Here is a 13,423-nt window from a genome sequence, read left to right on the forward strand (position 1 = left end):
ACAAAGGTGTAACCTGGCATATACATCCATTCGGTTACACCTCGCAGCAATTGCTGCTTACTTACAGAACAGGCAGCACCTATCACTTTTCAGGTTACCTGCCATCATACTTGTGGATAAACCTTTATGGAAGGCCTCAAAAGAGTAATTCCACCCAGAGTACCACCCTCACCTGTCTGGAACTTAAATATAGTTCTCACAAGGCTAATGGGACCGCGTTTCGAACCATTGCATAAATGTGAGCTGCAATTTCTCACATGGAAAACAGCTTTTCTAGTGGCCATCACTTCCCTTAGAAGGGTTAGTGAAATACAAGCACTCACTATACAGGAACCTTTTCTCCAAATGCATCAGAACAAGGTTGTACTCCGCACCAACCCAAAATTACTACCCAAAGTCATTTCTCCCTTCCATCTGAACCAATCAGTAGAATTACCAGTTTTTTTGTCACAACCTCAAACTGTTGCGGAAAGGGATTTACACACACTGGATGTTAAAAGGGCCTTACTTTACTATATCCAAAGAACACAACCTTTCAGAAAAACCAAACAGCTATTTGTCTCTTTCTCTCCACCACATAAAGGCAACCCTATTTCTAAATCAGGGATAGCTAGGTGGATTGTAAAATGCATACAGATTTGCTATCACAAAGCAAAATGAACGCTATCTGTTCCCCCTAAAGCCCACTCTTACAAGGAAGGGGCTTCTATGGCTTTTCTAGGGAACATACCATTAGATGACATCTGCAAAGCAGCGACATGGTCAACACCGCACACTTTCACAAAACATTACTGTGTAGATGTGCAAACCAAGCAACAAGCTAGTGTGGGCCAGGCTGTACTAAAAACACTGTTCCAAACCACTGCAACGGATGCCGGTGGTCGCCGCTAGGGTTGGGTACTGCTATATAGTCTATGCAAAATGTATAATCTGCAGCTCATATGCCTCGAACGGAATATGCTACTTACCAGTATGCATCTGTTCTTGGCATGTAGAGCTGCAGATCTATACACGCCCACCCGCCTCCCCGGCTACCGGTATCCGTTCCAGTCTATCTTATTTAGATACAACACACATGAGTTTCTTTACTTTTATTACTACGCTCCATCTTTCCCTGCTGGCGAAAAACAATCTGAGGATGGAGCCGAAGCCCATGCGCAATACGAACCAAAGGAGGAGTCACCGACCTCGTGACTTCCAAAGACTTTCCAAGAGGAAAAACAAACTGCAAACATCCGGGCCCAACACCAGATGGCGATCTATGCAAAAGTGTATAGATCTGCAGCTCTACATGCCAAGAACAGATGCATACTGGTAAGTAGCATATTCCTTATTGAGGAAATGTCATTCTTTATTTCTCTGCTTCAGTTAGAAAGCATTGACAAGGACACAGCCAACGTGTTTCATCCTATCACACGGGGGACTTCTTCAGGGCTGTTAAACTCATACAAAACACTACCTCACTCTGTACGTAGACCCAAAGGCAAGTAGACAAAATGTATACACTCTGAAAATAAAACTATATACACAGATAACAAAAGTTCCAAATTTATAAACAACATAGAACATTACATCAGGACAAGATAATCACATTTAAAAAAATGAAATCAATTTATGAGAGATGTCCCAGATTAAAACATTGTAGTGCAGGAGACCAAATTCAAATAATTGTAATCCTATTATTGAGTAACAATTAGAAATTATCAGATATATTAAACATTGTGATGCCAACTAGTGAAGCATGTTTTATCATGAGGAATTAATAGTCATCGAGTCTAAATCCTATGCTATTAAGATATCCTATTTTTTCAAGTGACTCCATCAATGAGACAGATTGGGTAGCTTGAGTAGACAAGGTTTATATAAGCAACTAGAACCCACAATTCCTGTATTGCCATGGTTTCCCACCCCAATCAGAAAGGATAATGTTGGGTTCGCAATCACACAGCTCAGGATAGTCATCCCGAAAAAAACTTACCACAAGTAACTGAAGTATATAATTTGCCATTCACATTCACAAACTTTGCAAAAGAGTCCTCTCTGTAGTTAGTGAGAGCACTATCTTTGAAATAAATATATAATTATAGTGTAGTTGTAGGATCTCAACAACCCAAACCAATGCAAACAGGCATGGTAAGTGAGCCTGTGTACAATAGATAGGCACCAACAATTCCCAAAGTAATTAATGTCAGATGCAAGTTAGGCGTAAAAACCCATTTTCAAGAAAGTCATGATTCACCAGTACACCAATCAGGCTGGTGGCACTCAACTCACTTGACAACTCCAGAGTGCAGGAGACAAAGGAAAGGAAAGGCTTACTATACAAAACAACAAATGCGATATTATCAGCAATTACTAAAATTCTCCCAAGGTTAGAGCAGTCCCTCTGACGAGTCTCTAGAAAAGATAAAAACAAAGGAACCCATCCACGTGAGAACAACCTCCTTACCGAAATACGGATTATTTGAAAAAGTATAGCATGTTTGTACCAAAATTTTGAATGTGTTCATCAAATTTCGAAAAATGTTATTAAGACAAGTCTATCAAAGTATAATAGTGCCAAGTAGAATTGCAATATTAGACAGTGCTATAATTTTTTCAAACGTGTCGATGATTCGACAGATAAACCATAGATCTTCTAGCAGGTTCCATCGATGGTGGTACAGTTATTACCTTAAAAAGCAATTCAATAAGCAACTGGTAACTTGGTAAAAATAATCTTTAGTTAAAATCTCGCCATTTAAGGCTTGCTATTACTGTCCGATCTGCTTGTATAAAAGCCAATACTTTAAGAAGCGATGATATATTTCTATTTGACGATGGTCTTTGAGGCGGCTGGAATTAAAGATTCCTCCCTATCTTCGTTTTTTACTTCTAGGTTATTTCTTGTCTATACTCTCCAGGAACTTTACCAGTTTAGTAATCACGTGCGGCTGCACATTGTTCAGTAGGAAGCTAATGGCAGCTGGTAATGTCTGTGTCCCCTCCTTAGTCCACAGATGCCGAAGCAATCTTCTACGATCTTCCAGGAGTATAGGGCATATGCAGAGCAGGTGAGTTGTTGATTCCTGGAAGAGACCGCATAGTCGACATGTTTTCGACTCCGGTTTAACTAGCCATTGAGGAGATGAGTCTAATGATGAAAAAGAGCCAATCCGAAGCTGCAGGCATTTTGTTTTATAATGGGAGGAAAAGGGTTCCATGATATATTTTTGTGGACCTTCTCTGTCATAACGGCTCAGGACCAAGTGAGTATGTTCTCTTTTGGCAAATGCTCTTCGGTCAGATTCAAGAGATTAATTTTTACTGTTCTGTTCAGAGCTTTTTTAAACTGCAGGTGTGGTAGTTTTAAATCCCATAGCTCTGTTGCGCATGTTTAAACCAGTGCTTCTGAAAGGGCATGTGACCAAACATTTGAGTGGCTTGCAGTATAAGGACAAGCAACTTCGACCCAGATGAGGTTTTTCAATGATCCTTGCTCAGCTGAGCTTGTGGAGTGAAGGTATTTTATAATGATAGCCTTCTGTACAAACAACTGGTCCTTTAGTGCAAATGCCATCCTGATCTGGGCTGGCATGGTTATTGAAATAGAGACCTTATCACTACTCTCTGTGTCCTGTTTAAAAAGGCCCCCAGTTTCCCCGGGTAAGCCTCTGACCCACATGACAATGTTGGTGCTAATTTGGCGGAGATTGTTTTCAGCAGTGTCGGAAAAAATAAATTGTTAGTGCTCTTGAAAATTGTTCAAATGGCACATTGCAACGAGGCCAGTTTTTGTTTTAATGAGTTCAGATGCAATAAGTGACCTCCTTTGTTGTCTAACCAGCATCCCAAATATTTGTATTTATTTGCAATGGTTATCAAGATGCCAGTGATGTTTTTTCTTTTTCCGGCCGAAGATAGCAAAGTTGGGTTTTTCATGATTCATTTGTTTCTTGTTTGCAAGGCATGTATCTAAGGCATCCAACAATATTTGAAGCCCTACTAGCATTGGCTGAACAGGACAACGTCCTCCTCGTATAGCAGAAATGTGTTGGTTGGCTAATTTAGGAGCCTGACTGTTCAGTTGGTTTAATACAGGAACCAAATCGCTCATGTACAAGTTAATAAGGGTGGGTGCCAATACGCACCCCTGTTTGACACCTTGTTCCATGCTGATTTTTTCCGAGACCGCGGTGTGTCATCCTAATTTTACTCTGGCCCATGTGTTGGAATGAGCAACATGATGCCCTATTATAATTACTCTGGGATTTTCCAGGCTGTACGTTTTGTCCACAGTAAGCGACGATTGACTCGGTCAAAGGCTTTACTGTAGTCTGTAAAACAGCGGTACAGCTCTTCTTTTTTGTCTATTTGTTTGGATACAAACATCCTTATGGCCACCAGATTGTCTATAGTGCAGGCCTGTGTTCTAAACCCAGTTTGGTTAAGGGAAAGTAGGTTGTTTGTCGTTGCCCAATCTTGTAAATCCACAAGTAGTAACGAGGCAAAGTATTTTGCCTCAGTGTCCCGTAATGCTATATGTCTATAACTGTCTGGAAGCAAGATGCAGCCTTTTTAAAAAATAGGATGAAGAATCGAGCCTTGCCAGGATGGTGGCACTGTGTGCTAAACTATGCATTTCTTGAATACATTTCCAAGTATGCCTGACCAGAAGTCAACATCATGTTTGTAGATTGATGCTGGGATGCCATTGGAGCCTGGTGCACTGTCTCCTCTACTTTTTCGAACCAATGTTTCTATTCTGCATGCTTCAAAGGTTACTGCATATTGATGATTTGTGGCCGCAGTTGGTATTGAAGGGAGCTGTGCAACATTTTATTTGCTTAAAACTGAAACTTCATTGGGCTTTGTAGGAGTGGCTTTGTATAGCGTGGTAACATGTTTTTTCCATTTTTCTGCAGTTGCATTGTTTCCATGTGTCGCAATGGAAGTTGAGCCACTGTTCAGCCTATTTATGGTTGTCCAGAAACGTCTTGCATTTTTGCACCAACATGCCATAATAAATTCAGTTTGGAGCAGTTCCTCGTGTTCTTGTTTGGCTAGCCAACTTAGTTTTTTGTACTGGCTGCCCAGGGATTCTACCACAGCGAGCAAGTTGGGATTTGATTGTGTTTTAAGAGATCAACCCATCTCATTCAGTGTTCTTTTTAACAGCCTCTGCTTTTTTGTATACCAGGGTTTAGAGTCCATGAGATTTAAGGGAGCAGAGCCTTGTTGGTTGCTGGCCAAAGAGGCGAGTAACTTTTGTACTAGCCTCTCCCAGTCACTGATGGTATCGATTAGCGGCCTCCCCTGGTCAGCTAGTGATGTTTTCCAAATAGCGTACTTTGTAGCGACTTCCATGCTCCATTTAATTTGTCTCCAGTTCTGTTGTGATTCTTTTGCCCCAATCACTATTAATGGTGAGTTACTGTTTATTGAGGTTCGTAATCCCCAACCAAACCTGTGGCATATGATCGCTTTCACAGCGCAACTGAATGGAGTAAGTTTGAATGAAGTTGAAGAGAGTAACGGATATAAAAGTGTAATCCAGCACGGCTCACCTCTTTGGACAATAATGAGTAGGGCTGGTTGGTTGGTCTTCTGTAGAGCGACCATTCAGTGCTCCCATTGACAACGCCTCTAAGGCTGCAAGTACGGTACACCCCAGAGAGTCCACTATTTGCGGTCGTAGAACTTGTGTAGGAATTAGTCACTGGACGTCCGCTGTATTTTCTGCCATGCTTCGATTTTGTTTCTGTAGCAAATATAAATTAAAGTCTCCGGTTATCAAGAAATGTGCCTTCGTGTGTTTGTGTTTAATGTCCATAACTGTTTGTTCTAGTTTCTTCACACAATGTTGTTTCTCTGCTGCTGATGGATGTATGTAGACATTTATTAGGAATAAATTGCAAATTTTGTGCTTGTGTGGCCAATTTTTGATTTCCTCACATTGTAGCTATAAATGGCCAGTGATGTGCTCCCTGACTTTAAAATCCCAATATGTAGAGAAGAGAATTGAAAGGCCCCTTTGTTCCATGACCCTTTGTATGTACCCTGGTTGCTGGGGAACAAAACTCGCAGTCGTGGGCTAAGTTTTATGTACCCCTACAGTACCTGCAACAAGCTTATGTCTAGTGGTCTCTGCAAACCAATATTCTGTAGATTCTGAGCTCCTACTTCAAGTCCATTTAGTTTAATGCCAACTGGTCCATCTATTTGATGTTCTTCACAAGTGTAATTGGTCGCAGCTTATGTAGCAGCCTTATGGGGCTCGAATAATGCAAACACTGCTCATTGATCTGCCCTCTCGTATTAGCCTAGCCAGAGTTTCTTTCGAATGAGCAGATATGTCGTCCGTAGAGGCGACCTCAGAAGAAAGAGAGTGCTTATGTCGCTCTGGTCTATTGTCCTTTGCTACTTCCAATTCCTTTTCTAGTAAAACTGTCTGGAGCTCACAAGGGTTGTTATTCACCCTAGCCCCTGAAATTGATAGAGCCGTATAAGATAGCTTCTTGTGGTATGTCTGGGATTGTAGTAGAGATAGGGGCTAAATGGTGTCAATCCCGTCAGCCAGTCTCTCTTCTAACTTTGGTAAGTCTACAAGTGAGAGGCTTGCTTATTGGTGAATCATCCCGGCTTGTTTACAATGGTGCTGGAGTCCCGGTGTCATAGGATTCACACTGAGCTTCACTGACTCTTGGTGCAAAAAGATGTTTTTGTTGCTGACATCAAAGTTTCTACTTCTCAAGTTCACAGAGACTATTTCCTTTTTTTTATCTAATCACTTCCTCACCATTTATTGATCAATGTATTATTAAAATGATCTCTTTGAGGCTAGCAACTCCACAACCTGTATGTGCATGTATTTTTTTATTTGTACATTAAGGTTTAAGTCAATCATTTTAATATGGAGGCACATATTTCGAGTAATTCTATAATCTATGTGAAGAAACCTAAATCAAGCTCAAGGTTATTATATTATCTTTGCTACAGAACTCTCTCTGGAGCTTTGCAGCTATTTCTTTGCATGCCTCAGATGTTCTTCTTATTTTGACTTAAATTCTCTTTCTTCCATTCCTAGTGACCCTTCAGCCACTTTTAGGATATGATTAGCTTGCTTTTCTGTTTAGTGTTTGAAAATTCCTGCAACTGAAGAAAATATTATTTACCTTTTAGCACTAATTCTGAATGAATGGTACTTTCTTTAAATGCAGTAGCAACCACTCCACATCCCTGGTGGAACCACCCAAATTAAATCTTCATTGTTCTTGTAAGATTAATTAGGCTCTTCAAATGACCTGAGGGGATAATTGTCACTGTTCTGCACAGTGGAATTGTAGATAGCTTGGGGCATTCTTAAAGTGCCAGAGCAGTTTTACTTCTATGTTCTGTGTCTAAGATGTCCTTTTCCTTTCATGTTATTTACTGTAAAAAGGGGAAAAAGGAATATTTTGGGTGCAAAGCCGTTTTATGCTTCTTAGACACTTTTTAGTTACTAAAGGAGTTTTAATATTTGTCAAAGATTTAGAGTTATTAAAAGTTAAAATATGTAAAGCAAATGCTGCCTTTCCCTTACTTTTCCTTTTCACTTTATTTGCAGAATTTTTCTAAATTGGTAATTGATCATAAGACTTACGACTATTAACTCTTATGAATTAAAAATACTTTTGATAGAGAACTGTTATAGTTAACACTTTTGTTTTCTCTGTATTACAACTGTTTACTTGTACAATTTAATATTATAAGTGTGTTTTTTATTTTTTAGAATTATTTGCAATTTATATTTGACTTCTCTTCATTCTGCAGCCATCAAATCAGAAACAAGAGATATGAATGTGAAAAAGTCTGATCCATGCTCCCTTGAAGAACACCAAAATGTCCACAAGATTGACAGACATTTGACCTGTACTCAGGATGAAAAGAGATTTTGCAAGAAAACATTTCCTGTGGTATATCAAGGAATTCATTCAGAGCAGATATCTTTTCCCTACACAGAGTGTGAAAATAGCTGTTCTGAAACACCTAGTCTCCTGAGTCAGAAAAGCTTACACACAGGAGTGAGACCATTTCAGTGCACCATCTGTGAGAAGAGCTTTATTCAAAAGCATCATCTTTTAATTCACCAAAGAATCCACACAGAAGTCAGGCCCTATCACTGCTCTGAGTGTGAGAAAAGCTTTACTCGACGAGAACTTCTTTTAAATCACCAAAGAATTCACACAGGTGTCAGACCCTTTCAGTGCTCTGAGTGCGAAAAGAGCTTTACTAAAAAGGAACATCTTCTAAATCACCAAAGTAACCACACTGGGGTGAGGCCTTTCCACTGCACTGAATGTCAGAAAAGCTTTACTCGAAAGGCCGATCTACAAAAGCACCTACGAACACACACTGGAGAGAGGCCCCATCGCTGCAGTGAGTGTGAGAAAAGCTTTACTCAATTGTCAAGTCTTCTAGACCATGAAAGAAGCCACACAGGAGAGAGGCCCTACCACTGCACAATGTGTGAGAAAAACTTTGCTTCAAAGTCAACTCTTCTATACCATGAAAGAACCCACACTGGAGAGAGGCCCTACCACTGCACAGTGTGTAAGAAAAACTTCACTTCAAAGTCAAATCTTGTAGGCCATCAAAGAACTCATACAGATATAAGGGCCTTTGACTGCACCAAGTGTGAGAAGAGCTTTACTCAAAAGTCATACCTTCAAAAGCATCTTAAAGCACATCATGGCGAGGGGTCCCATCGTTGTACGATGTGCGAGAAAAGCTTCAATAAGGAGTCACAACTTCTAACTCATCAAATAATTCACACAGGGGAAAAGCCCTTTCACTGCACTGAGTGTGAAAAGAGCTTTACTCACAAGCAGGGTCTACAAAAGCACATACAAACACACACTGGAGAGAGGCCTTACCACTGCACTGAGTGTGAGAAAACCTTTACTCATAAATCATATCTTGAGACTCACCTTAGAATACATACAGGAGAGAGGCCCTATCGTTGCATAGATTGTGAGAAAAGCTATACTACAAGGATTCATCTTTTAAGACATCAAAGAATACATACAGGAGAGAAGCCCTATCACTGCACAATTTGTAACAAAAGCTTCCCTAATAGGTACCAACTTGTAACTCATCAAATCATTCACACAGGAGAGAAGCCCTTTCACTGCCCTGAGTGTGAGAAGAGCTTCACTCACAAGTTTCATCTTCAAAAGCACTTGAGAACACATACCGGAGAGAAGCCTTATAGTTGTACAGAATGTGAGAAAAGCTTTACTACAAGGTGCTATCTTTTAAAACATAAAATATTACACACGGGAGAGAGGCCCTATCACTGCATGGCATGTGGAAAAACTTTTACTCAGAAACAACATCTTCTAAGGCATCAAAGAACACATACTGGAGTGAGACCCTTTAAGTGCACTGATTGTGACAAAAACTTCTCTAAGAAGTCAAGTCTTTCGGAGCACCAGTTAAAGCATAGGAAAGATGCCATTCAGGGCAATTGAAGTTCCCACCTTCTCTTGCCCACCTTCACCTCAACAAACAAGGAGGCCTTTTCCTAGTATTATGTTTGAAATATCACGGTATCGGTATTGACAGCCAAATAGCTACATTGTGACGGGCATCACCCGAGGAAGCAAGGCATTTATCCTTAATGTCAGACCCAATGAACGTGGACTTTAAGGCATATAAAACGAACAAGTTTGTATATATGGTATTCTTTATGTTGCAACGGTCATAGGAGAACCCTGCGGAAGAAGCAGCGTGCCACAAAACACATGTTGGCTTCCTGTAAAATACTCTGGCTCCCTATAAAGGACTCTGGCATTTTTATCTCCGCTCTTGACTATAGATCTTGGCTCCTTTTGTTATGGATTCTCGCTTCTACATTATAGAGCTTAGACTCAAATTAGTTGAAAGAGAAAATGTCCAAAAAACAGAACTTCCAATTGGTCAAAAAGTTGTGTTCTGATACTATGCGGGAATGAGATCTAAGTCATCATGTGGAGTACTAGAAGGACAGGAAGAAGAATAAACACAGTGTGCACTTGAAGGACCGTTACATAGATATCGGGTAGTTTATGGATACATTTTTTAATCAATTGAATGATGGTTCACTAGATTGATGTAGGTTGATATTTGTCCATAGATGGTATGTGAAGATGAATTATAATAAAATTATGATATATAATTTGAGATATTTTGCAATTACGTGGTTTATGAGAAATGCTTCCCATGCCTTTGGTGTGCAGGGCCACAGGACCAGAGTAACCAAACCTTGTCTGAAGGATAACTTGTTTTCAGGCAGATCCTGAGCCTTGCCTTATCCTTTGAACTATCACAGTCTCAGTACTTGTTTGCTTGATTCCGGATTACTTAACTACCACTATTTTAGTTGATCCTTGAACATTCGTTCTGTCTGTAGGTATCTTTTTACTCAACCCTTACCTTTCTTTCACTTTACCTTAGTTCCAGTTTCTAGTTTGCTACTTTCTTCCCTCTACTGCCTTGGATTCCAGTTTCCTAGTGTCATTACTTGCTTGCTATCTAGTTTTACCTTTCTTTTTCCTTCGTTTTTGTTATGCACTCCTCTCCTGCTCCTTGTCTGTTGTGACGGTGTACTTTAGCTCTCTCCTCTTGCTGTTACTTCCTTGCATGTTCCTGTTTGATCGCCAGGATTATGGGCACAGCTCAACTCTTAGGCGGTATTTCTTGTCCACTGTATTGTTCTTTGTTACTTTTATAACATCACCATTGGTATCCACTCCAGAGACTGCTTTTTCATGGTTATCCTATATGTGAGTATTTGCAGTCAGTATCTGTAATAGCAATTCTGGGCGAGGAACTTGCTGAGCCCCTGAGTTCTTTTCCTCACATTTCCATTATTATTAATGTTGCTACAAGCATGTCTTTATCTTGCACTTCATGGGTGTTAGTTATTTTGAATGCAGAATTGCTCTTGAGCGCCTGTTATTTTTCTTTCTTTTCTCTTGTACAGAACTACCCTTTGGATCCCTTTCCTTCTCTGATACCCTGTGATCTTATGCAGCTATGTTCCCCATTTATTTTTACTTTGTCTACCCTAAATCAAACACACAAAAGGTGATGGGAGGATGCTTGTAATAAGTCTAACCACTGGCAGTCACTCAACGTAGCATTCCAATCCATTGTTCCTTTGCCTGTCATGCCACCTCAGATTAGAGTCTTCCATATGCAAATTAGTTATGCCCCTGCTTCATTAGGAACAGTCCATCCTGAACTGTCAAGCCAGGTCCTTTCTGAATCGGACCACAAGCAACCCAAGACTGGTTTCCCCGTTGTCTACTCTGCCACAAGTCCTTGCCAGAGTCCCTGACATTTTTTCTTAAGGAATATGGAAATGTCAACATATGTGAAAAGAAATCCAACGCAAAACCTCTTTTTAAAGGAAATATGAAAGCAAATAGGGGGCAATGTAGCAGATAGGCTGGAGATGTACAAAGTCAAAACAGACACTGCTCTTTTATGACGCCCACACCACCAGTATCTCATTATTTACTTAACAAAACCATCTGTTCTTGAGGACAGATCACCAACCAGAAAATATCAAGTCAAGTCAAAGGAAACAAATGCTCACACTTACTCCCAGATACTACCAATAATGGACAATGGAGAAGGCTTTTATGAGTGGTCATTGACCTTTCTCTACATCTGTCCTCCAGTGCCGCTGATCCTATTGGTGTAGCTCAACCAAACACATAGGGACAGGATGGCGATGAGCGTTCCAGAATGTTGGAATTCCTAAAGAGAAGGCTGCTGTGCAGGTGGTATTTCCTTTGGGAATTCAGGGAATGAACCTAAAAACTCTGCTAACATTGTTGGGCTTCACTGCATGGACAGGGTGTCAATGTTTAAATATCTAGGGGTACACTGACAGAAAATATGGAGTGGGGCCCACAAATTGCTAAAGCAAAGCTTAGGCTAGCCCAGACCTCTGGGGGGATGGCCAAATTATTGAGAAATTCCACCTCTAAACCTGCTGGGCCCATAGTTGAGGTATACAGGGCCCAAGCCAGGGGTGCGCCAATGTATGGGGCGGAACTCTGGGGGCATTGCTGCTGTGGACCTGTGAGCAAGGTGGAAAATAACTTTATGAGACAGATCCTGGGTCTCCCCGCTAGTACCCCCCTTGTTCCCCTGCGGTTGGATCTAGGCATTAGACCGATTGAGGAGGAGTTGGGCCTCAGACCCCTAACTTTTTGGTGTAGAATGTGGTTAACTCCGGAACTGGCAGCGTACAGAACAGAACTAAAAGAGATATTGAGCCTTTCCATTAGTAAAAATCTCCTGGTTTGCACGTATAAAGGATGAATGCACTAATATGGGAAAACCAACATTGTGGAGCAACCCTGAGGAAGCATGTGCTGCAACCCCACGTTCTGAAGTGGTTAAAGTTTACCGTTCGAGCAAGCTTGCCGCTGTACGGGGACGTTCCTCTGTAGGTCAACTGATGGCCCAATTTTTATTGCTAAAAGATGACTACAGAATGGACTCTTTTTTAGATGACATCCAGCCATTTTTGGCAAGAAAACGGTATGTTTAGTTTAGAATGGGCATTCTGCCGCTCCGTGTATTCACCCGCAAATGGACACTCTTCTCCTAGAGAATGCCTAGCTTGCAATTGGGAGAATGAGACGAAGCTTCATGTCTTTTTCTTTTGTCCGGGTTATACACTAATAAGGAAGCGCTGGCTTGTCCAACTGTGCAGGAATTTGGGGTTTGTTCACTGTGCTGAGGCATTTAGAGTTTTGAAGCCTGATATCCGTGAGCCCATTGTCTTTGCTGTGTCAAGATTTCTGACTTCAATGTGGCGTAGGCGCATGACTTTTGTAAAATCGGTACTTTAGTTGCAGCAGCACATCGTTGTAGTTCTCTAGGGTTTTAACCTGTATTTTAAAAATTTGAACTGCTTTAACCTTAAAATGCATTTGGTTTTATTTGTTATATGTGTGTATACAGTTTGTATTTCAGAGTTATGATTCTGATTGCTGCTTCAACTAACTCCTCGGTATGACTCGCATTGAAACTATTCGCACAGTTCTGTTTTTCATACTCATTATTCTTTGCACAGTATTTATCTTGCACATGCACTTTATTGAGCCGCCGGATATGGAACTATGTCAGTGCCTAATTACAGATCGGGATGTCATTTTATTAGATTAGCTTTTTTGTCTATTTTCTTGTATTGCATTTACTGTTTTTATTGCATACTTTTATGGTCACAATGACCGAAATAAAGGTTTATGAAAGGAAAGGTTAACATATGTGGAAAGAAATCAAACACATAACCTCTTTTTAAAGGAGATATGAAAGCAAATAGGGGGCAATGTAGCCAAATAGGCTGTAGATGTAAAAAGTCAAAACAGACACTGCTCTTTTATGACGCCCACACCACCAG

At 40.6% G+C, this 13,423-nt stretch overlaps 1 protein-coding gene across 3 annotated transcripts in view; it reads left to right on the forward strand.

Annotated features, from left to right (window-relative positions):
- Positions 1 to 12,948, forward strand: part of LOC146800050 (uncharacterized) — a 198,908-nt gene extending 185,960 nt beyond the window's left edge. For all 3 annotated transcript variants that reach the window (XM_085620966.1, XM_085620967.1, XM_085620968.1), the window contains one exon: positions 7,792 to 12,948. Coding sequence is in view for 2 of the 3 variants with exons in the window: in XM_085620967.1 (XP_085477093.1) it covers positions 7,792 to 9,491 (1,700 nt within the window). In the remaining variant the exon portion in view is untranslated. The remainder of the gene's footprint in view (positions 1 to 7,791) is intronic.
- The last annotated feature ends 475 nt before the right edge of the window (positions 12,949 to 13,423 follow it).

Source organism: Triturus cristatus, chromosome 8 (assembly GCF_964204655.1).
Source record: "Triturus cristatus chromosome 8, aTriCri1.1, whole genome shotgun sequence".
NCBI lineage: Eukaryota > Metazoa > Chordata > Amphibia > Caudata > Salamandridae > Triturus > Triturus cristatus.